At 36.2% G+C, this 25,865-nt stretch overlaps 1 protein-coding gene across 2 annotated transcripts in view; it reads left to right on the top strand.

The window, feature by feature from the left end:
- The first annotated feature begins 10,653 nt into the window (after nucleotides 1-10,653).
- Nucleotides 10,654-25,865, top strand: part of PDX2 (pyridoxine biosynthesis 2) — an 88,241-nt gene continuing 73,029 nt past the window's right edge. For both annotated transcript variants that reach the window (XM_089792528.1, XM_089792527.1), the window contains exons 1-2: nucleotides 10,654-10,976; nucleotides 11,082-11,209. In XM_089792528.1, coding sequence (XP_089648654.1) covers nucleotides 10,925-10,976; nucleotides 11,082-11,209 — 180 coding nt within the window. In that variant the 5' untranslated portion in view covers nucleotides 10,654-10,924. The remainder of the gene's footprint in view (nucleotides 10,977-11,081; nucleotides 11,210-25,865) is intronic.

Raw genomic sequence — 25,865 nt, 5'->3', positions numbered from 1 at the left:
CCCTGCTATAAGTATCTACATGCATGTTAAATAATACTTTGCTAAGAAATTTTATCCCACTTATAAAATGTTCACCTTATTAGAGGATTTACAAACAGTCAAGAGACTTTCAGTCCAGTTAAGAACTACCCGATTAAAGGATTTCACAATCTAATTGCTAAACTTTAGGAATAAATCAACAAGATTTTTGACCTGTGATTGATTTCTCCAAAATCTCACTAGATCCTTTTTTCTCTTTCTCTTTTATGTAATTTCTCTGCTCTAAGATTGCTCCATGATTTTGTAACTGTTGATATTCTATTTCCTTTTTTCTCCACATCTCTCTCTTTTCTTGATCTCCTCTTTATTTTGACTTGTCCTTTGTCTTTCATGTTCACCTAAACCTAATTAGGGTTCCATAAAACTTCCTCTCAAATCTTCCATAATACATTTTGACCATAGGTCGGCTCCATCCAATCTAGTTATGTCATTTTTTGATAAAACTAACTTTATTTCCTTTCGTTAACCTTTCCTAATTTCAACCTATAAATCTTTTCACATTTCTCTATAAACCATTTTCTTTGATTCTTTTTCTAATGTACCACATTTCATCTATTTTCTAGATTCAATGAATCTCTCTCCATGATGATCAAGCATTTGAATTATCTATTTATCATGTTCATCGATAATGTTAGCTTATCGATAGTACTCCTTTGTTTTGATAGTGTTAGATGTTTAGTTCATTAGTCGTGCCTTCTTATTGTCTTTTATTGATAGTTCCTTTTATCTTTCGATAACACTTCTATGTTTACCTATTGGCTTGTCTCAGTTACCTATAGACTTAACTTCTTACTAGTAATCTTTTACCTCTTCATGATTGTCCTCATGGTTTGCCCGATGTCATGATTTTCCAACAATGACAACAATGTCCCAAATTCCTCTTCAATAGCCTATAAGTGATTTTTTCAATTAACTTATAGTACTTAGGAAGCAACATTCTAGCATTGTAATAAGATTACTCATCAATATTATTCCTATATCCAAGTCAAATCCTTATTTGAGTTATATATATCCAACCCTTAACTTCAATATATAATCTTTTTTGTGCATTTATTGAGTTTTTTAATTAATTAATCTCTATAACAAAATATAGAAATTATTTTTCCTTACTTTTTTTGTGAATTAGTCCAATCCTACTTAACATAAGTTATGGATTATTTTTCTTTTTATTTTAATATTTAAACGTTAAAATTTTCTTTTTTTTTGACCTTCTTTCAAAACACCATGTTATCCTTTCATACATGCATTGTATTTGCATATTCTTAATGTAGACTTCAATGAGATTACATAGACATGTCTTTTCTTTACCTATTGCTAAGTCAACTAGAGCACCATATCTTGGCATTTCTTCTTTTAATTTTAAAGATTTGATTTTTGGTATTTTCTTATTTTTAAAAATCCTCTTTCAAAATATTTGTCTCCTTTCATACATGTGTTTCATCAAAATAATCTTAATGTAGGGTTTAGTGAGATTTCATATACATGTCTTTTATTCACCCATTGATAATTCAAAAGATACCATATTTTGTCAATTGCTTATTGTACTTAGATAGGGAGATTCCATTGCAATAATATACTTACTCATCTACATCATTCTACATTTAAGTTGATTCCTTATTTGAATTATATATATTTCCTTACCATATGATATAACTATATTTAGATATTTGGCCCTCAACTTTATTATTTAGTTTAATTCATGTGTTTGTTGAGTTTTTTTATGAATTAATATATATAAAGACTTAGGGAAGTTATTTTCGCTTACATTTTTTGTGAATCAATCCAATTTGATATGACATAATTAATTGGTATTTTCTCATTTGAATTTTATGTTTTTATATTTATATTTTTCATTTTTTAATAAAAAATATCATTATCCTTTCATACACATGCTACATTGACATATTCTTAATTTGGGATTTCATAAGATTATATATGTGTCTTTTCTTTGCATAGTAATGACTCAAAATACACCATATCTTGTTGATTGTTTATAATACTCAATTAGAAATATTCTATTTCAACAATACACTTACTCATATACATCATAGATATATCTAAATTAATTGCTCATTTGAATTTTGTATATTCCTCTACCATATAATATATCTAGACATATGACCCTAAAATTTATTATCTAGTTTATTTTATTTGTGTATCCAATCTTTAATTACTTAATCTATATATAAAAAAGCTAGGGAATTTATTAATCCTTATTTTTTAGCGAATTAATCTAATCCTACATGACACAATTTCTTCACATTTTATCTTTTCATTTTAAATTTTGATACATATATTCAAAATATCGCTATCATTTTATACACATGTTGCATTGGCATACTCTTGGCATAGGGTTTGGTGAGATAGAGACTTTATTATTATTGTTAAACTCTTATTTGGATTCTATTAAAGAACCTAATAAACCTAATCAATTTGAATCCAAGTATCCAATATGCAAAATAGATGTTAGTAAGATAAGATAATCAATCTTCACTCTTTCTATAGAGTTGTATATGAGAGTTGCACAACTTGTAAAAGATTAATATTCATATTGTTATTATTGTGACTTCTAATTTTGTCACTAATGGTGATGTTTTCTTACATGCCATAACTTGCCAAATGCCAAAACTCTAAAAATTAAGACATAAGTTGTCATTCCTAATCATAGTGTATAACCCATTAATTGCCTTCCTATTTTATAAAAAGTAATCTTTATAATATGGAAACATATCAGAGTCTCTTTCCCCTTACAAGTCCAACAATATAAAGTTGAATAGAGTTTAAGACTTGAAAAAACAACTAAATGTTATATGTTTGTTGTTGTGTCAAATAAAGGTTTTCATTACTTAGAATGATTAGGAGATAATTATAGTGGATATAATTGAATATTTTAAAATGTGATTATGTAAAACGAACAACCCTAAAATTGGAGTAAAAACTTGCACAGCTTAATATCAAACCTAAATTTATTTGAAGCAAAAATACACATTAAGTATGGCAGTTAAGTGCACTTAGATATATAATCAATTGACAAAGTTGTAGGAGGAGGTGAAATGAAAAAAATAGGCCCTATTAAATTATGACACTGTCCTTGTCAATTCCTATGCTAAAAATGAACTTGCATAACTTTAAAAAAACACTCTTCAATAATAGGCACCTATTTGTAGATAAAGGCTACTTGTTCCCACTAGGATTGTGAAGGGAAATGAGTACCCACTTTAATTTTAGTCTCGAGGTTCCTCGTAATTTACAAAATGGGTATTGATATCCATCGACATTTTTTGAAGGTTGAAACTTCCCTTCAACGAGGACTCAACTTCTTGCATTTAACATCTATTGTCATGTGATTATAATGGTTTTATGTTTTTGATTTAATAACTAACAATAAAAAAATTGTAAACTTGAATATTACATTTATAATTTAGATATCGTAGTAAATTTAAATTTATGTACTATAAGATGATAGCGAATGATTAGTGGCAAAAAGTGTGCAAGACTAGCTAAGTTCTTGATTTCATGGATATAACACATTTAAGTAGCTCTCTGGCAATACAACAAAATAATTTCCATGTCAACTATTGAGGTTTAGGTGTAAAATCCATACCATTATCCATGAACCTATAACTTGAATATAAAATTGCTACCAGATTTCAAAGCACTCGAAAAAATTCATTTAATAGAAGGAAAATATATCTTCCCATGGTTTTTTTTTTTGCTTAGTTTCAGATAAGATAAGCTCAAAACTTGTGCACTCCCTTAGGTGAAAGAATGCTCAATGAAGTTTGTTATCAATTGGAACTTGTGCACTACCTTAGCTAAAAGAATGCTTAATGAAGTTTATTATCATTTTGAGATAGCTTGTTTCACTTTTGCACCTCTTTCATCATTTGACATGTTGCTTCTATGTTGTTTTCAATCTACAACATTTTATATTAGGGTCAATATAATTTGTTGGGAGAGTTTTAACACTTTTATTGTGAATTGTCAACATGCAAGCATGCCAACCATTCACAATGAGCTTTGATCGATTTTCCTCACCAACACGAGTTTGTATCATTTGATATTTAGGTCTAGGTTCTTGCACACCTAGTGCACACTATATTTATATTAATAGATCCATAATTAATAATTTTAAGAGGAATGCCTCTTTATTATATCAAAATATTTTCTAGAAAGAAACTTGAAATAACTAGAATTCTACCCAACCTTGGTAGAAGATTATAAGATTCACACTATCAACCTTGATGCCTACCTTCCAAAAAACCTTGTAAATGATGTTTATAGGCCCTCAATTAATATTAACCTTCTTATGCCACAAATTAGTTACTCAAACACTACATGCTTTGTTACTTGATCACGATTGTGTCAACAAATAGAATCTAAATTTTGTCTCCACTTAGTGCATTTTTGTTGGATTGGCCCGATGTCAAATAAGGTATACCTTATACCTTTTACTTGCTCTTGGTAGAGGAGATACACATAACATGCAAGCCTTGCAAAAAAATGATTTAGAGAAACACATGCATCTAAACTAGGTGAGGAAAGCATTTGGACATGAGTTGGGATTCCATTCATAAATATACTGAGTAGAATTTTGGGCACTCTTTGAATGCCAAAGAAGTTGAGGAGTCCAAGGTTCATTGTATTATACATGATTTTCTCTATTCTAGAATGTTGATCAAATTATGTAGCCTTTGAAGTCAAGAAGAATCCACAAAATTCATGTAGCTTTAAGATAATCATTTGATGATGTTGTATATATAAACAAACTGACATAACAACAACAAAAATATATCTCAAACAATTAAGCATTGTAGGAAAAAGTTAGCACCTAAAAAATACCTTCAAACATGTTAAATAATTTTACCTTCTTATAATATCCAAACATTTTTAACCAATCAGATTTAAAATAAATAATTTAATTTTTTTTCCTATTAAGATAGAGAATGAAACTGAAAGTACAATCAACATAACATAATTACACAAGTTCAAAGGTCAAATTGAAGAAAGTTGTGAACCTAAGGATACCATCTAAGATACAATCCCAACTACCCAAAAGAAAGGGGTTTACATCACTTGTACATTACAAACAATATGAAAAAAACTAGTATCATAATTTAAAAAAAATAAAAGGATGCAATCCACTTAATTCCAAGCTCCAATGATGTTATAGCTAACATCTCTCTTTTTTGAAAAAAAGGGGGTAAAAACTTTATTGAATATCAGAAAGCACTATTACAAAGAAAGCAAGGACCTAACGTCCCGAGAAAACCAAAGCACCACCTCACAGAGAGAAAAAACAACCCTCACTATCATCTGTCACCATTCCCAACCCTATCCACACCTAGAATATTCATTAAATTAAGACAGATCTCCTGAGGGACCAACTCCCACTCCCCAATTCTCCATCCCTCCACATGCTCAGAAGCCCATTTCGCCAAACAATTAGCTGCCCTATTCCACTCCCTTGGAATATGGACAAAAGTCACCATTTCCATCAAAGAGTTAATCCATAAAATTTGTTGCATAATCCTAGCCAACTGTTAGCTAACATTAGCCACTTTCTGTTCAATAAGCAGATTGATCAAAACCTAGGAGTCAGATTCACAAACTATCCTTCTCCACCCTAAAGCATGAGCTCTCTCAAGAGCAACAAGAATGGCCAGGCCTTCCACCAAGTTGATGGTTTGTACCCCTTCATAGATTGAAAAAATAAAGATCACTGAGCCGAGAGAGTCTCTACCAATCCCACCAATACTGGTTGGACCTGGATTGCCCCTTGAAGATCCATCAGTATTGATCTTCAAAACTCCTAAGAAAGGTGCCTGCCATTTGCCAACCCTATCAATATTTTGCTTCTCACGATGTCATCTCTTAGCCCTGGTCAAGGCCATAGAAGACCCCAAAAACCCTAATCTTTCAACCAACTTTGTATCTCTCTTCCCCAAAGGGAATTTCACTTCACTCTTAACCTCTACTGTCTCTTGAACCATGCCCAAAATCCTTTGCCAAATTTGTTGCACTAGTCTCTGTTCCCCACGAAATATCCTTCGATTGTGCTCCAACCAAATCTACCACAATAAGAAGATAGGCCCCACAAACCACATCTCCTGCAAAAAGAGAGCCACAGAAGGGGGTCGACCCATCCCCTGCCAAAACTCAATCAAGGAAGAAGCATGCACACAAGGAGTTGTCCAAACACCCCACCAAAAGTGCCAAAGCTATAGGGCAAAAGAGCACTGAAAGAAAAAGTGGGTTGAATCCTCCTCATTAGCCCCACACATAACACACATAGAAGGACCAAGAAATCCTCTCTTTCGAATACTATCCCAAGTCAAACACTTATTCCAAGCCAACATCCAAACAAAACAATTACATTTTGGCCAAGAAAGCTTGTTCAAAACCTTTTTCAACCACTACATTTTAGGCCCAACTAACTTATGAGACAACAACTTGCTATGACCAGAGGCTACTATATAGATCCCCTTAGGATTGGGAGACCAGACAAGCATGTCATCTTCCCGAAGAGAGCAACATCTTTGACTAGAGAGATTATTTTGTAGCACATCACATTCCTCCTATAACCCAACAACCGACCATTCATCTAGGGGCTTCCATTTAGCCATCTCCATCTGACCACAGAAGAAGAAGGACTTAAAGTCCCTCATCCATGACCAACCAGCCTCCTGAAACTGCTGACAAAGAATTCCTAGATTGGGAAATTGAGAAGTGATGGGAGGATAACCATCCCAAGAATCTGACTAGAACTAGGCCTCCTCCCCTCTCTTGCAGATCCAAAATAATCCATCCTTAATAAGCATAACCCCTTTCTTAAGGGTGTCCCAAATCATAGATCCCTTCCCCACAAGGGGGTACCTAAAGATATCGAGAGGAGGGATCCCCGGGAGATACTTTTGAGAAAGAATCTTGTCCCAGCTCTTATCCTGCTCATTACACCACCCTCAGTAAAGTTTTGCAGCCAAAGCTTCCCCAGTCAAAGCTGACTGCCTCAAGCTTAATCCACCATTTATTTTCAAACTACACACCACTTTCCATCTAACCAAACTCCATTTGAAGGACTCCAAGAACCAACCCATAAAAATTGGTGCACCACAGAATTAAGATCATTAAGAAAGCCCATAGGAGCAACCTGGAGCATGCATCTATAAATGGGTAGAGCTTGCACAACTGACTTAATCAACTGGACACGACCAACAAAAGATAGCCAACGATGAGTCCAGTGATTAACTTTCACCCAAAATTTATCCAAAATAATCTGCCAAGACTCTTTGGGAAGTCTACTCACTGAGATGGGAATACCTAGATATGTCAATGGAAGACTCTTGATCTGAATTCTCAAAGTTTGAGCAATCCTTTGCTGAATAGGGCCCGGAGTGTTGAAGAAGAAGATAGAATATTTTCCTTTATTAATTTGCTGACCGGAAGCAATCAAGTACACATCCAAGACCCTTCATAGATTAGAGGCCTCCCTCATAGTAGCCACCCCCATCAAAGCAGTGTCATCTACACATTGCAAGTGAGTTTGCAGAGGTAAGGCACCACCCCACTTCCAACTCTGAATAAGACTAGATTCCACATTTTGTTTAATCCATCTCCCCAAGCCTTCAACCAAAAGAATGAATAAATAAGGGGAGACAGGGTCTCCCTGACGAAGCCCCCTCGAAGCCCCAAAACGCTCATAATGACTCCCATTGATAAGCACTGAGAAAGAAATTGAAGTAACACAACTCCAAATCCATTGAATCCAATCTTCCAGAAAACCAAAAGCACTAAGAACCTGCCAAAGGAAGGGCCACCTAAATCTATCATAAGCCTTAGCCATAGCCAGTTTGATAAACATCACTTTTTCTTTTAATCTGGCCATAGAATGGATGACCTCAATTGCAATGACAATCCCATCTAGAATTTGCCTACCAACAACAAAACCACTTTGCTCTTCGGAGATCAAATCCACAAGCCCCCTCTTCAACTTATCAACTATAAGTTTAGAGATAATTTTATAGATAACATTGCATAAAGAGATGGGCTGAAATTGGCTCAACCTATTAGCCCCCTCCATTTTGGGGATAAGAGCAAGAAAAGTAGCATTTAGAGCCCTTAACATTTGATTATTGTGTTGAGACTCATGAACCACCACCAAGAGATCAAATTTGATGATGTCCCAGAATTCTTGAAAAAACTCAATCGGGAAACCATCCAGACTTGCTGCCTTCCCCTTCTTCATATTAAACACAATCCCTTTAAGCTCTTCCAGCGAGATATCTCTCACGAGGAGTTGATTCATATCTTTAGAAACACTAGAAGGGATATAAGAAATAATTTGCACTTCCTCAGTAGACCCCCCTGGCAAATGCTCTTAGAAGAGAGACTCAAAGTACTGCACTGCCTCATTAGAGATTTTTGGGAAGGAAGAAAGATGGTCTCCCCTGTCATTTACCAATCCAGAAATAGAATTGCCCTAGCGTCTGGCTTTCACAGAGTTGAAGAAAAAAACAATATTATAGCTAACTTCTCTATTTAGTCTCAAAGATAATTTCTAAATTTTATAAAGTTAAAGGTCTAACATATTAACTTAATAACAATTTTTAAAAATATTAAACAAGAGACGCAATGCGTTAAAGTTCCTGCCAATAATTGGAAAAGAAGGAAAATGAAGATTTATAGGTAGAAAGGAAGGATATGAAGAGAGAGCTAAGAAAGAGAATGATATGTTATTATATGGATAATTAAAGGTAGAATGATAAAGAGGGTTGAAGGGAATTTTAAAAAATTAATGATTCTATTATTTTAAGAAATATATAAATAACAATAGAAATTATATTATATGAATGAACTAGTCATTTCTACCAATTCAGTTGAAATATTTGATTTAAAAAAAAAATTGTTGGTTACTTAATTCAACTCTGGTAAAATATCTAATTAGTTTGAGGGGTGGTATTAGTTTTACAATTTGTAAAATGGTATTTAAAAAATTAGAATAAGATTATAAAATAGTAGCCAGTAAAATATAGCGTAAACTTAAAGAAATAACATTTTACAAATAAAAAAAATAAACATCAATGTAAAACTAATCAATATATTTAAAATAAGAAATATAAAATACTTAACTCTATATTTAGAAAAATAGATAGTGATAATTAATATTGATTGAACATTCATTTGTGAGGCGGAAGATAAAAATGATTTTTTTTTGAAAAGTTAATCTACTTGTCACAAATGTGAAAAAAAATAAAATTGTAATTAATGAATTCATTAATGCATGATGGAGTTGTTAGAAAATATTTGTATTTTTGTTGGAGAAAATTCCCTACCAAAAATAGTATGGTCCAATAAAATGAATGAAAAATATAATTTATAAAATAATGAAAAATTAGAAAAAGATATAAACATTTGAAGTTTCTTTTAATCTTTTAAATCTTATGAGTTAATTAAATTGAAAAATTAAATTGAATGATTTGCCAACGAGCCAAAGGCAGGAACTAATAATAAATAGAAGCTTAGAATTAGTAGAAAATAGGAACTGACAATAAATTGAAGCTTATAATTAGTAGAAAATCAATTCAGAAGAACTTAGGCCCCGTTTGGTTGTGGGAATTGGAAGGGAATAGGAAAATCTAAATACCTGCATTTGCCAATTTGACGTTTGTTTGCAAAACACAAAATTGGAATTTGAATTCGCTTATCCTAATTTGACTCCAAAATGAGCATAGCAGAATTCCTAAAAAAAGATGGAATAAGAATAGCTTCTTCTTATTCTAGTTTTTAATAAATCCAATTTGATGGGTTGTCGGGTCTGTGATTTTGTCGTTTGATTGTATTTTGTCACTCAAATGCATTTTTTGACTATTTTGTTCGTTCATCATAAGATATAAACTAGGTCAAAATTATTTAACGTTTAATATGTGTTTTTTTTAAATGACAAAAAAAACTAATATCAGATTTGATATCTTTTCTAAATTTTCATAAAATTATCTTTATAAATAAATCTTGTGTTTAGTCTTATAATTAAAACTATGTTGATAAATCTTTTAAATATCAAAAAATGATCTCGACTTATTTTGTATTTTTTATTTTTTTTAATATATTTAAAAATAAGATGATTTTTGCTTTGATCTTATACTCATTAAAATAATTTAATTTAATTTAGAATTAAAATTTATAATATATAATATAATGTCATTTGAATTTCGATGAATTTCAAAAGTTGTGGTATATCATTCACTTAAAAAACAATTTAAAAAATAAAATAAAAGCTAATTAAAATACTTAGATTTAAAAAAAAATTTTAAAATTTTTTTTATAAATAAAAAATCTTGTTTATTTAAAATATTACCATATCAAATTTTTTTTTATTAAAATTTTAAAACAAAACTTATTCCAATCCTTATTTCAATTGTTGCAACCAAACATAGAATATGCATATTTCAACTCTTCTAATGATATTCCAAAACTTATTTTTAGAATACACGAATATAGAAAAGAGCTTATTCAGCGTAGACGAATGCCGCATTAGGCAATTCTCGGAGACAAACGGCCCTTGTTGAATGCTGAATATCTGCATGTATAAAGCATTTAAATAATTCGACGACCGCCAAATTGTTGTGGACACACATTCTCTAGTCCATGGTTTGAAGAACCAAGATGCGCGTACGGCTCAACTTCTTTATGCATGGGAAAATTCCACGTCTCTGATATAGAGACGTAATGTATTTCCCAAGAAAACTGTGGTTTTTAACTCTCTTCGTTTGTCAATCAGTCACAGCGCCCTAATTGAATGACCTAGAGCTTACATATAGACTGTCAACTTCTGTCATTTGTTGAATAGATGCACATTTGATTAGTGAGGGGACAAAGAAGAGGTAAAATGTCGATTGGGGTGCTAGCTCTGCAAGGCTCTTTCCACGAGCACTTGGCAGGTGACATTTTCTCGAAAATTTTTTGGGTCTGAAAAAAAATCTCTACTTTTGGAAACCAATAATTTTGTATTGAAAATATGGAATTGACTAGTATTTGGATGGCAGCTCTTGGAAAACTTGGGGTGAAGGGGGTTTTAGTAAGAAAGCCAGAGCAGCTGGAAGGGATTTCAGGACTAATAATTCCGGGCGGGGAGAGTACTACGATTGCGAGGCTTGCAGAGTATCACAATTTTGTAGGTCCCCTTTTCTCCCTTTTACAATTCCATTATAATTCATGTTAAATTTTTCAAATAATGATGGAAAGCGGGAGTATTTTCTTAAGAATTTGGTTGAATTTATTCTGATAAAAATACCCATTACGGTGCAAAGTAAAATGCAGTCTATAATTCCCAAGTTCACTATCACTACGCCACGTTTCTGCACCTGCTGATGGCATTGCCACTTATTTTTTGAGTGCTTAAGATTGTAAATTGGAATTGATTTTTCTTTCTTGTAGATAATTGATACGAGCTATGGTATGATAGTATTCCCAATGCAACATTATTCATTACCCTTTTGGTCAAAATCTATCGGGTGAATGGCTGCTTCGTGTTTTCGTTATCTGTTTCTCCAATTTAGGTTTTGCCAAATGATGTCCTAGATTCTGTACTGCATATAAAATTATTAAAAGTGCTTTTTTTAGGTTGTAAATCTTTAATTTGTGGCTTGCAAAGAAGTGAACCGCCAAATGTATAGTAAAGAATTCTGTAATAGAAGATGGGCAAATCATCACGGGGCGACTTCCTTCAGTCTTCCTTGTTGGGGTTTCTGTACTTTTTACCAGCAAGCACAAAAAAAATAGAAAAGTTAAAAGGACAGATAAAAAGAGAGGGAAAAACCCTAGGTGAAATAGATATACAGAGCGGCACCTGGGCAACCTACCAAAAATGAAAATATGAGAAATTTAAAGCTCTTCCTCACTAATGGCAATATAAATGGGTGTATGATTTGCACATGGGAACAATTAAAATCATTTCAAACCACAAAGTTCTTACTTGGTCTTGAGACATGCAGGTGATTGCTCGTTCACAGTAAACCATTTAAACCATAACATCACAAAATATGGAGGAGGAAAAATACATATCGTGAAGTTGAAAATGATTAACTTGATATGATAAAATCCCATTCATCACACTGAAAATCAGATTTTGTGAAGATCACCAAATTCATTTTTAGCAGCCTTTAGGGAACCTCCATTTTTATCATGATCAATCCCCTCTTTGGAAAGTTATTTAGCAGCATGGTAGAATGGAAGATCAGTAAATGGGCTGAAACAGAAGGTAAAAGAGCAAAGGGGCAAGCGGGTTTTAGACCAAAACACTCCGTTATAGATCACGGGGTCACTCTCAGATATTTGGTAGAGAACATTTGGGACACTCAGGGGGCCGAGGCTCTCTGCTGCTTCGTTGACTTTAAAAAAACATTTGACACAATGCCACATAACAAACTTTGGGATAGAATGGAAGAGTTGGAAGTTCTTAAGGAACTTAGTACTGCTGTTCATAGATTATATGAATAGGTCAAAGCTAAAATTAGAACTGCAAAAGAGCTATTCGAAGGTTTTGGCAGCAATATGAGGATTAAATAGGGGCGTCTGCTATCTCCAACCTTATTTGGGCTTTGCATTGACAAGTTGGAAGAATGGCTAAACAAGACCAACGGTGAGGGGTGCAGCTGGCTAACTTTGTGATAAGACTGCTCCTATATGCAGATGACCTCATCATACTTGCCAAGACGGCTAAGGGTTTGAAAGAACACTAGAAAGCACTGGAAAGTTTTTGCCATGAGGTGGGAATGCAAGTGAACACAAGCAAAACCAAAGTTGTGATCTTCTTGTTGAAAAGGAATAGGGGTGGCCCGGACGAGTTTCTGTTTGAGGGTAGCTCTCTTGAGATTGTGAACGAGTACAAATACCTGGGTATAGATTTTCAAAACAAACTCAATTGGGATACATGCAGATCAAAGAGGATACAAGGGGGCTGGAAGGCATTATATTCTCTACCAAACAGGTGTAGGAATACAGAATTATGGGATTGGATGATCATGAAAACCCTTTTTGGTCTGCTGGTCACTCCGGTGATTCTGTACGTGTGTGAAGTTTGGGGCAGTAGTATGTCCGAACAGAAATGGCGACAGGTAGAAAGAATTCAAAAGCACTTCATTACTTGCAATCTCAAAACCAAGACCACGGTGTCCTATGAGATCTTATTGGTTGAGGTTGGCTCTTTTCCGTTAGAAGCTGTCGCATTGGTTTGGATGCTAAGTTATTTGAAGAAAACTCCAGGTTTGAAAAAACATCATTGGCCTAGGCTAGTCACTGATGAAAAGCTTGACAGGCGAAAAGGCACATGGATGAAGCAAAATGATAAGTGGATGTGAAAATGGGATATTAACATCCATACTTGCCCGGTTAGTAATAAAGAAATAAAGAAATTTGTTATGGAAAAAATTTGTAATATCATTTGGACAAGACACAAGGGGCGGAAAATCCACTTCTAGTCATGATGAAAAGGCCGATATAAGGGCAACTATTAAATGGAGAGCAAAAATGCTTATAGCTCAACTCAAAACTAGTTCTCACTAGCTGAGATGTGAAATTGGTAGATGGCAGGTTCCAAAAAGAAGAGTGGGCAGACAGAACATGTTTATTCTGTAATATGGGGGTGGTGGAGACGGAGCATCACTTTGTCATGGAGTGCCCAACATATAGTGACCTCAAATCTGGGTATGCAGAGATCTTAGAGAAAAGAGACTTGTACTACTTATTTGAGGAGAATCAGTTGAGGAGAACAACGACCTTGATTATCAAAATTCATCGACGGAGAGACAAGTTAACCAAAAGTTTACAGCTAGATTAATCTTTCCCCTATTTTGGGGGTGGGTGCTATGTGTGGGTCCCACAGGCTGCCTTGGCCTCGTGGACATTAAAATCTTTCATTTCATTTCATTTCTAAAATCTAATCTACTTTACATTTCATGTATATTATTGCATATCATTTTTCATCTTTTCACAACTAAGTCCCTAGTTATAATTTTTACTTGTGTTGGTTTATAATTATCAATAGAAGATCTTTGTGCACTTTAACTTTTAACCTTCTCCACGCACGTGTGCGCACACATGCACAAGGAGTGCTGCCTTCTTTGGCACTGGATTAATAAATACAATATGACTGAGTTATCACATTTGATACTGACAAGGACTGCTGCCTTCTTTGGTACTAGATTAATAAATACAATATGACTGAGTTATCACATTTGATTCAACTTTCAACTTTCTCCACACACGTGCGTGCACACGCACGGACAAGGAGTGCTGCCTTCTTTGGTACTGGATTAATAAATACAATATGACTGAGTTATCACATTTGATACTGACAAGGAGTTGATGTAATGCTAGGTTATCTTGCTCTTTTAGTCCTTATCCTTCCAAGGACTGACTCAGGCTTTCTCTTAGCATATTAGGGTTCATTTTGATGCCCTAATCCCTAGAGGACCTCTACACCATCCACTATCCACTCTCTACCTAGTTACACCAATGGTTTTGGTTCCTTCTTCCCCACATACCTTTTCAAGCCCACTTGTTGGCCTACTTCTTTAGTCTTCCTTGACCATATCTCTCACCCTTGTAGAGGAAGGGTCTCCTACAAGTGCTATAAGGCTTCCCCTAGACCTCTCAACATTAGTTTTACAAGTTACCCCCAAGTTCCTTACTCCTACACCAAAACTGCCAAAAACAAGGCTACTAGGATTAGCCCTCCAAGTTGAGTTTTTGGACTGTAATCTTGATTTTCCCCGAATAAAGTGGCAAACAAACTTTAGATTCAATTATCCTTTTGGAAAATCTTCAAGATTTTGTGGGTCTCAAGTCTCTATGATGTTTGTACACCCAAAAGCAACTTTTAAGCCTATATTTAAGGGTTTCACAATAAGGATGACAGGTCTGATTAGGGCATGGTCTTTCCCATTGCAAAACTTGTCATGAAGCCTTTTCCTTTGGCAGCTATTATCATTACTCAACCCTCCTCATTCTGCAACACTTGGTTTGAAATCCTCAATACATTCAAACCCCAAAAACTCTCTCTCAATGCTGTGATCACCTAACCAAGTATAGCAGACTTGCCTAGGGCATCACTTTTAAAAAGCTTGCCATGTTTTCCAGGGCCCCAAAACTTATATATAGTATGTACATTGGCTCTACTTCCATGACCCCTAAAGCTATGAAGAACTCACGGTAGGAACTCATGGGGGAGCCTTTTTTGCTCAGAGGGACAAAATTGGAACAACACACAGGATACTTAGAAATGAATTTCAAAACCTACTTAGATGAGCACCTATGAACTTGCAACTTGAATAGAAAAGTACTGTACGAACACAAGCAACACAAATCCAACACTAGATTGAATGATTTAATCCATTTGTCCATACATGCAATCAAAACTCTAAAAAGCATTTTAAAACTGAACTGGGAAACGTGAATCCAATTTTACAAGATTGCGAAGTAAAACTCCCAACCCTTGGGATGTTTTTAATTGATGGTTTTATAAGTTTCCAAAGAGGTTGCAGGCAGTTGGAATAACCACCAAACTCCTCCTTGTGTTTTTGCAACTTTTCTGCGAAAAAGTTGTTAAGCAACTTTTCAAAAAGTTGCACAATCTTGACAACTTTTGGCATCTTTGAGCAACTTTCCTCTCCTTCACTTGGGAACTTCCAAACCTGTCTAATTTGATTCATAAATGATGTCTAGGCATGATTTAGCCCCTAGGACATCAATATGCATGAATTAGGCCATTTTTGCCTTCTTGACAACATTTCCCAATTGTTGCCCAATTGACATCTATTGACATCTTCTCTCTTTCTAACTCCCAAATGACATGTTAGGAGTTCTAATCCATGCAAGAGGATTAAACCACTTCATACAGGACAAGGTGGGTTAAAATCACACCTTCTTCATACTTTCTATGGTCCTAGAACTATGCCCCCTAACACAAGCTACACTCACAAACACACACCAAAAGCATCTACCTATTAACTTCTGCAACCCAAAAAGATGACCTTTACAAGGTCCAAGCTCACTCACACCCCTAACTTGGCTAGAGTTTGTACATGCCCAAAAACCAAACCAACTAGAAACCAAAAATGAAGGTTTTGACGAGGTGCCCCTGCACCAGGAGTGCTGCCTTCTTTGGTATTAAATTAATAAATACAATCTGATTGAGTTATCACATTTGATTCAACTTTCAACTTTCTCCACATGTGCGCTCGCGCATGTTCGCACCCACGCCGATGGAACAAAAAGCACCTCCATTCGAATCTGCACCGCACCATATGCAAGTTGCAAGTGGAGAGATGGTCCCCAATGACAAGGAGTGCTGCCTTCTGTGGTACCGGATTAATAAATACAATATGACCGAGCTATAACATTTCATTCAACTTTCTCAACACATAGACACACACACACACAGCCACAGACACACAGATAGATAAACCGACACACACATGACATAATATATGATTGTTGGGAAAAAAATTCAGAGATTTTTGCTTTCCAGTTTTTGACTTTTAAAGGGGTCCTAATTTGGGGTGCGTTATAGGTTTTGTAGTTTTTTTTCAGGGAATAAATTCAAATTCTCTCAATATTTTTCTTAAAGCTGTCTAGAAAATTATAATCTCTGTCATTTTCATCTCCTTTTCTACATTTGCAACCTGGCTTTGATACCATGTTGATTTTAGGATCGCTGCAAATGTACTAGCACCGCCTTTATTTTATGTGTTTTCCAAAGGTCAGCGATCTCTTGCATTTATATAAAGAATGGGCCAAGGAGGGACATGTCGCTTCATGCAATGAAGGGACATGTCTATTCATTAACACACTATTTTTTATGAGTTTAATATAATAACAATTATTCATCTCTCTCTATGTATACGTAATATCTCTTGAATCATTATTATATTAATCTCTCCACCTAAGTTGCCGATTCGGGTTTGGGGATGGATTTCGGTTCGGGGTTAGGGTTTGTGGGTTCGGGCAAATTTTTTCCCCCATTTGGGTTCGTGGGTGGGTTCGTGAGTATATATATATATATATATATATGCAAAAAAAACTAAAAAAACTTGCATAGTTGTAAAACTAACTTACTAAGTCATTTCATAGTATGAATATATCAATGTTACTTGATTATCAATCAATGCCAAATGTCAAAGATAAACATTAAATACTCACTCATTAATCTATGTTAATGTTTAAAATAAAATCATACATTGAATTACTAAAATGCAAAATGGAATTTCAAAACATAGACTACTTCATTAGATTGATAGATAATAAATTATAATTTAATAAAGTTTGAAACATGGTGATAAATCATAAAATGAGTCAATGACAAATGTTTAAACATAGTTTATCAAAGATGCAAATGCTCTTCAAGGGTCAAATGGGTCATCAAAATATGAGGGATCAATGGCTTCATCCTCATCTATATCATTTTCCTCATCATTGGAACCCAAACTGGTTCCACTAGCCCCAGATGCAACCACACCCTCCTCCTCGTCCTCCTCAACATCTAGCAAGGCAATTCTAGATATGTCTTGGACTGTCATATCCAAGTTAGAAGTCTCGGGTAGTACATCCCACAACTTCTCTAGTCCCTTCTTATATCCTGGATCCTTGTGTGATAGGAGGCGCCAGTTGTGAATAAATACCAAGTCCCCTGCTTTTTTCGAACCCAACCGGTTATGCTTCATTGAGTGGATAAAGGAGTATGTACTCCAATTCTGCTCAGCAGTAGAAGAGCTCGCAACCTAGAGAGACAACCAACTCAATTTAAAAAAATTAGAAATTGTAATTTTACAATACAATAGGAATTTAAGAGTGCTAATTCGACAAGCTAAGTGGTCATAAGAAAAGGAAAAATAACTTAAATACATACTTGTGACAAGATCTTAATGGCAAGAGGTTGGAGGTACATGTAACTTTGCCCATGTAAGTATCACCATCCAATGGCATCCATTCTACTTTGGTCATTGAATGCATCAGGGTTTGCATTTTTGCCTAAGACAATACCTACAAACTCTCTCCTAACATTCGATGCCACATCAGGATCACTAAAGAGCCTGCTAAATGCCCTCTTATACCTAGTAGCAACTTCAGGATCTCTATATGGTGCCACTCTACCAGGAATAGAAAGTATCTCACTGCTATTATATCTGGGAGAAAGTGCATATGTCAGGAGTTGTAAAGGTGTAGTCATCTTGTACCAGTGATGTAGAACAATTTTCTTCACCTTATTGTACAAGGTATCCTCAGGATCCTGCTCTCTCCTCCGACTACTGGGATGTCAAATGATGTACATGCAAGTTATCTTGATGTAGTGTTAATAACTTAATTAAAATAAAAAATCAAAATCTCTCAATAAACAAGGATAAAGTATTGTATAAAAATTTAAACTTTCTGATTTCATTCTTTCTAGCATGGAGTCCATGGCATCATATATGTCCCCCAAACAAGGCTTATCAGTGTTGGCATACCGAAGCATAGACATGATGGGCTCGGTGAGTTCTAATGCATATTCCGCCCTATTCCAAAAATCATCACTTAAGATCAAATCCTTTACAGTTTTAGCCTTTTCTGTATCAACTTGCTTCCATCCATCTCATTTGTTGTTAATAACCATTTTACACAATGCTTCTTTCACCCTGACAAGTCGTCTAAGGACGATTGTGTGTGAAGCAAACCTTGTTTCAGCAACCTATTACCATGTTAATTCAAATTGTAAGTTAATATAATAACACAAAAGTTTAAAAGTATGTATTAAATTATGTAAAGTATGACACAAAAATTAAAATGATAAATGAAGCTAAATAAAGTTTAAAATTTACCTTCAATAATTCCAAGTGGGAGAAAGTTTTGAAAATTGCTTGTGACATATGTGGTTTGTCACAAACATTTGGATCTGCTCACCCTCGTACACTTTTTTCATCCATTCAATTTGGGTGCCAATTGCTTTCATCACCAAGTTCAAGGAGTGGACAGTGCATGGTGTCCAAAAGATATGCTCATATTGTGCTTCTACCAAAGCACTTGCAGCATTCCAAACTTTAGTGTTGTCCGTTATTACTTGGACAACATTGTCAACTCCCACGAACTCTTTGGATTCAATGAGAAGTTCGGCAATAAAATTTGCATCCTTTACTTGCCCTTCACAATCAACCGCCCTCAAAAACATCGCCCCCTAGGGGCAGACAACAATCACATTTATTAATGGACGGTTTTTGCAATCTTTCCATCCATCAAAGACAATGCTCAACCCCGTTTGGATCCAAGAATCTCTTATTGGTTTGAGGAGGTTTTTTACATTTTTTCTCTCATTATGCAATATGGTTGTTCTCAAGTTTTCATATCCAGGGGCTCAGTGACCACGAGGTGCTTCATTTATTGCTTGCACCATCTCTCTTCAATAAGGTGATCTTACTAGATTGAATGAAACACCATTTGTAATGAGGCAACGCCCAATCTTTATGTCAGCAATTTCTCTCTTTTCATTTTCAAATGCCTTATCTAATGGGCCTCTCTTGTGGGATGGGGGTATTTCTATTTCATCTTCATCCACAGATGAGGTAGGTAGGAAGGGATGTCGTCTAGTGGTTGTTTGAGAGGGTGGTGTTGGTGGTTTTTGCTTTGATTGATCTTTTTTTGCCTTTGACACTAACCTATCAGCCTCTTGTTGTTCTTTTAACATGCCTGCTATTTGAGGAGCCGACAACCCCTTTTTACCTCCCTCTAGAGGCCCCTCACACATGGTAATCCCTTGACCTGGTGGGCCTATCAAATGATGTTTAACTCGGTAATATGAGCATCTATATTGGTTTTGGCAAAAATTGCATTTCCATATATACCCTCCCCCTCCAACACATTGCTCAATTCTTGTTGTATATTTCCACAAAGGAGAGCTTTTATCAATTTTAAATCTTTGGGATCCCACCCCACCCATTGAACCTTGACTACTCATTCTATGGTTCTTGCAATCTATAAAAAAAAATTAAAAAAAAAATTTCATAACTTATACAAAACTTGATAAATAATTAGAACAATAAATATTAAAAAAACTAAAAACAAACTATGAAAGAAGCAAAAGGAAGGATCAAATGCATACTTGGAACACTCAACACTGATTATTTGAAGGATTTGAGACTCCACAAACAATTTCTACAACCTTCTATTCAAACTTGCAAAATGGCTACACGAAAATGAGAGAGCAAAATGAGAAAGCGAATGAGAGATTAGATGAATGAAAAGCATCTAATATGCCTTACTTTAGGGTTTGCAAAAAAAAATAAAAATAAAAAAACTCATTTTTAAATGTTTTTATGGCCACTTTTTGGCCTCACATGCTGCTGGTCCTCCTGGATTTGACCGGGTCCACGGCGGGTGCGAGCAGGGTCCATACTTGGGCCTGTGGGTATGCCCGGGTCCATACAAGTGCAGACCCAGGCAGATCCACAGGCCCAAGTACGGACCCTGCCCGGACCCATAGCGGACTAGAGCTCAAATACGGACCCGGACCCGAGCTCCAGGGTTTGAATCCGGTAACTTAGCTCTCCACGCACACACACACACATATATATCTGAAGTATATATATTCAATAGTTTTGGTTTTATAAGATTTATTTGATTGAAGCTACAAAAACATGAACACTACGTTTACTCGGAATTTTTTGTCTTTAGTAATGGTTAATTAGCTTTTAGTAATAGGCTTTTTAATAGAGTCATTCAAATTTTAGGATATTTTTTATGCTATATTAGTTTATTCTTTTTAATTTGGCAATCAATAAAGTGGCTTGTTACCCTTCATTGTAAACCCAGGTAAGAAATCCCCTTCTTATATCATAGTTACACCACCGTTGGGGATAAGTGGATGAGCTTCTGGGAGGGGGAAACGAAAGGGCCTCAAGTTGGGGACGACGGTGGGGGTGGGGTGGGGTGTATATGCAATATGTACAATACATCTATTACTTAAAGTGCTAGTTATGAAAAGATGTATAAGACTATTAAGAAGTAAAGTAGCAAAAGTGCAAATGCCAAACACTAAATGGTAAATTCTTGGACATTGAACATCGAGCAATGAACATTGAAGTTTTCAATATCAAATTACTAATTTGAAATCAGATTACTCAATACTATAGAATTTTAAATTGTCAAATCGGCAAATGGAAGATTTCCAATGTTACTTGAGGATGCGTTTCCAGCATAATTTGACCCATCATGGAACCTTGGAAACATTTGGAAACTTGCCCCTTGGCTGTCCCATAAATTTAATGTTTGAATTTTGGAACCCTGTCCCCTGGCTGTCTCCTGGCCGACTTTCATGCTCATGTGCATTTTCAGTTTAAATTATTTAACATCAACCTTATATGTTAACATTTTATAATGTATATAAGCATGCTTTATTCACTTTTTTCGTAAAAAATTCTAAAATTTCCCTATATATTTAAAATTTTCCTTAATTTTATATAGCTGTCCCCACTGTCATCCCTTGTTGTCCCCTACTTTACTCAGGGAAAAATAAATCTATCCCAAAAACCCATTTTCCTGTCCCCTTTTGTCTCCCCATCCTGGAAACTCGGGTTATAATAGAAGATTTCTATTATATGATATAAAAAATATATGACCATAAAGATGAATACAATTAGTAGCATGATATCAAAACAAGTACAAAATCAAAATGTCAAAATGACAAAATGTAGTGAAGGAGGCCTCTAATCATCCCTTGAGAGGACAAACTCTTGATCATTGGAACTATTAGACTCCCCAAGGTCAAGATCCGTCAAAGGAACACCAACCAACCCTACATCTGAAGCATCCTCATCCTCATCAATCCTTGATGGCTTCTTAGGCTCTATATCCCATCGTGTAGTTGGGCTCTCCTGGTACACGTGTCCTTTGGTTAGTGATACACAAGGTACTATGTGCAACCACTAGCTTCTCTACTCTCTTAGAGGTAAGTGTATACCTCTTAAGAGAGTGGATGAAGCTATAAGTCTTAAGAGAGTGAATGAAGGTATAAGTAGACTAGTTCCTCTTATAAGCTGAAGAACTAGAAACTTGAGATAACAAATGAATGGCTAGTGTGGTAGTCACTTATTTTGGTCCATGACAAGTCCACCACAAAATGAGATCCTCCTGTGACATAGTTTTTATGTCCGCCTTTGCTACAACTTTATAATGCCCAAGAGTAGCAACTTTCATCCACTCAGTTTGAATCTTGTTAGTGATTGCAGCATCATACATCCTATCAATGCACTTGAAGAAACCTCCCTTCACTCATCATCCTATATCGGTGTGACTCTAGCAGGCCTAGGCATGTACCACCTTAGATTCAATACATAACCATGAAGAGCACATGATTATATTGAGTTGGGGGGGGGTGTGAATCAGTATAATAACAACTTTTCAATTTAAAACTTTTATCCAAACAAGCTTTATTAACTGAAATAAACAATTATGCACATAAATACAATGACACCATGTTTATGTGGAAACCCAATGTGGGAGAAAACCATGACAAATAATTGCTTTTTATATTAACTTGTTCCTTTACAATGATTAGTTGGCAGCAACCTACTAGAGGCTACACTTCACAGGCACCGACCTACTGGACGCATTAACTCCCATAGTTGTCTTCATGAGCACCAACCCACTGCACACAAACTGCTTTTCCATCTTGATACTATTGCTTATGCAATTAATGATGGATACTTCAATTGCACAATTTTCATTCTTCAATCTGATTTTTTTTTTGATAGGTAACATTATGATTTTTGTATTGATATTAAAGAGAGAAGTTACAACAATGCCATTTGCAAAGTTTAGCCAAATACCTTACTAACTTATATCTACCCATCCCCAAGGCCATACATATTTGTTTTTACAAAATATACAGAGTATTAACACCCTGCCACAAGCACTATCCACCCAAACCTACTAAATCACCCAGAGAAAAAACAAAAAGGTGCACAAAGGGCTAACACTGATGACCTCCACCATCTTCCTTTGACTACTCCTTAAACTAGTGAGCTGCAACCTCTTGTGTGAATGTTGGAGTGGATCGATCGTTCTACACAGACCTCGGCCTTGGTATCCCCTGCAAAACTCGGCAATGCTTATTGCTGCTTTCTCCCGCCTCTTCTATCAGTGAAACATCCACCCACATGCCCTTCGCCAAGGATTCTCCCCCCTCCTTTTGATTCTTCTTCACAATCTAATGACGCAAGGGCTGTCGTGGAGCTAACACGCTCTTGCATGGTGTTTCCTTCATGAAACCATGCTTGTTCTCAGCCGACACCCAAATCCTCCCTTGCAGAAAGTCCACTATCTTCCTCCAGCCTTGCTTTGCCTTTGGGACATGCACCCCTTTTGGACTTGTAGAAGACCAGACTACTAGGGGTTGTATAAAAGAATCCCCGCCACCAATCAATCTCCATGGCTCTTCTTCCATCTCTATGCCCACACCCAAAACAACACGTTCCACTATCTCTTCCAACCCTAGCAGCCATTGTGAGTCAACACAAGCTACTACGACCCGACATACTTCCTCCTTTGTTTCGGCCACCATTAGTGCCAGTGCCAAAAACAATGAGGCCACGTCCAAGTTTGAATGCTACTTCCAGTAATCATCTAAGTACTCTAGACTATACATCTGCTGTATGCCTTCCAAGAAATCCGGTTCATCGAACATGAATATGTTCTTCAAATGCCGACTGTAATCTTTCCTTCGTAAGTTTGTGTTTGGTTCTTGAGCCTAACGCAAAATTTGCCTTCTTTTCTTTTGCCCTTGTTTAAAATTCTGTGTTTTGCCTTGTCTTCCTTCTTAATTTAACTTGCTTTGAACACTCTGGAAACAAGCATACACCGGGGTGCCGAGAAATGATATCACAATTGGACATGTGCTGAAGATTGTGATCTTTGGATACTATAATATGATAAATGCCATGTCGTCGGTAGAAATTGTGTATCAGCCGATGGGTCCCTTCGGAAAGGTTTTTGTTATGTAGCAGACATAATGTATCTGGCCGACGGACTCCTTCGGGAAAGTTCTTCGGAAAGTATTTATAACCTCTTCGGGAAGCATTATATTCATCTTATCATCAGATATTATCAGGGAAGCATAATGTAATGTTCTGGCATATGCCAATAATAAAGAGAAGTGTTCTGCTGTTCAAGTTCGTGTTCATTATCTGTGTGCAATTCTTAATTAACCTATGCCGTAAACATTTGGCGCCGTTGCTCGATGGACCTGGTACGCAGGCAGGCGGATATGAATTAAATGCCGAATCAGTTGAACAAAGATAAGAGTAAGCTGAAGGAAAAAGATGACATGCGCATTGCGCAGAAAAATTTAATTTTGGCTCAGCAGATAGAGCGTCGAAGGAGATTTCAGAAGATTGCCGATGGAAACAAGAGCGCGGAAGGATTGTTGAAGGAGACTCGACAATGGCTTGATTTGGTGGAAGAAGCGAGGGAGGAGTTTTTGAACTTGCATACGCCACGGGAAGAGAATCCTGACGGAAGGAGATTGACTTGCATGGCTCGGAGTGCCGAAGGAGCACGAGCGTGGAGTGACCTCTTCGTCCGAGATATACTTCCGGAACGAACAGCTTCGGTTAACGAACCCTCTTCACAAAACAGCGCGGGTGTTGGAAACAACGCGGAAGCCAAAAACAACGCGGAAGCGGAAAACAGCGCGGAAGCCGAAAACAGCGTGGAAGCTGAAAACAGCGTAGGTGTAGAAAATAGCACGGGTGTGCGGAACAGCACGGGTGTGCAGAACAGTGCGGGTGTTCAAAACAGTGCGGGAGCTCAAAACAGCGCAGGTGCTCAAAACAGCGCGGGAGTGCAAAACAGCGCAGGTACACAACAAAACCCTCAACATACAGTGATAATGGCAGGTCTGAAGGAAAAATTGCCTAAATTTGATGGTGATGAAGCAGCTGATCCCATTCGACATTGTAAAACATGTGAAACAATATGGAGGGCAAATGGTATAACAGATGCAAACGAATGGATCCGATAATTTCCCGCTACCCTACGGGGTGTTGCGATTGATTGGTTTACTGATATTGATCCACAGAAGTTAAACAGTTGGGACAACATTAAGAAGGAGTTCATCGCAGAATTTCAACTTCTACGTGACGATAATGAAATTGTAGCGGAGATATTCAATACCAAGCAAAAGAAGAATGAAACAGTATGGGTCTTCGCTAGGAGGTTGAAGGACTTAATCAGTAAAATGGAGAATAAGCCAGTAGATGGGCTCCAGAAAAGATGGTTCATTGAAGGCCTTCACCTGAAGTTGCGGAAAAAGATGAAGATCGTGCCACCATCGACATACGATGAAGTGTACAATCGGGCAATGAACCTCGAAAGTGACCAGAAGACAAAGAAGAAGAAGAAGAACAACTCGTCCGATTCAGATGACGATGCATCTCCAGGAGAGGATAGCAGCGATGACGAGGGAAGCAACAGGAAGGTTCGTGCCCTCCAGAAGGATATGATGCGGATGATGAAGGAATTCAAAAACATGAACAAGGAGACTAAGGGTAATGACCTATGGTGCATGGAGTGTAAGAAAGAAGGCCATACGAAGGGATCCTGCCCAAAAGATCAATTTTGTGAAATCTGCCAGATCCTGGGACACTCGGTAAAGGAATGCCCTTTCAATTTAAAAACAAGGACACTGCAACAAGTGTTCTTGACACAGGAGGCATCCCCGTCAGGAGCGAACCGGAACACCAGTACGGAAGGAGCCACATCGGGCGGATACAGAAACAACCGGCATGGTCAAAATAACAACAATA

The sequence above is a fragment of the Cupressus sempervirens genome, chromosome 7 (genome assembly GCF_028749045.1).
Source record: "Cupressus sempervirens isolate cs-2001-9-10 chromosome 7, ASM2874904v1, whole genome shotgun sequence".
Lineage (NCBI taxonomy): Eukaryota > Viridiplantae > Streptophyta > Pinopsida > Cupressales > Cupressaceae > Cupressus > Cupressus sempervirens.
The sequence above is the reverse complement of the archived record's forward strand: the minus strand, read 5'-3'. Positions and strand labels throughout refer to the sequence as shown.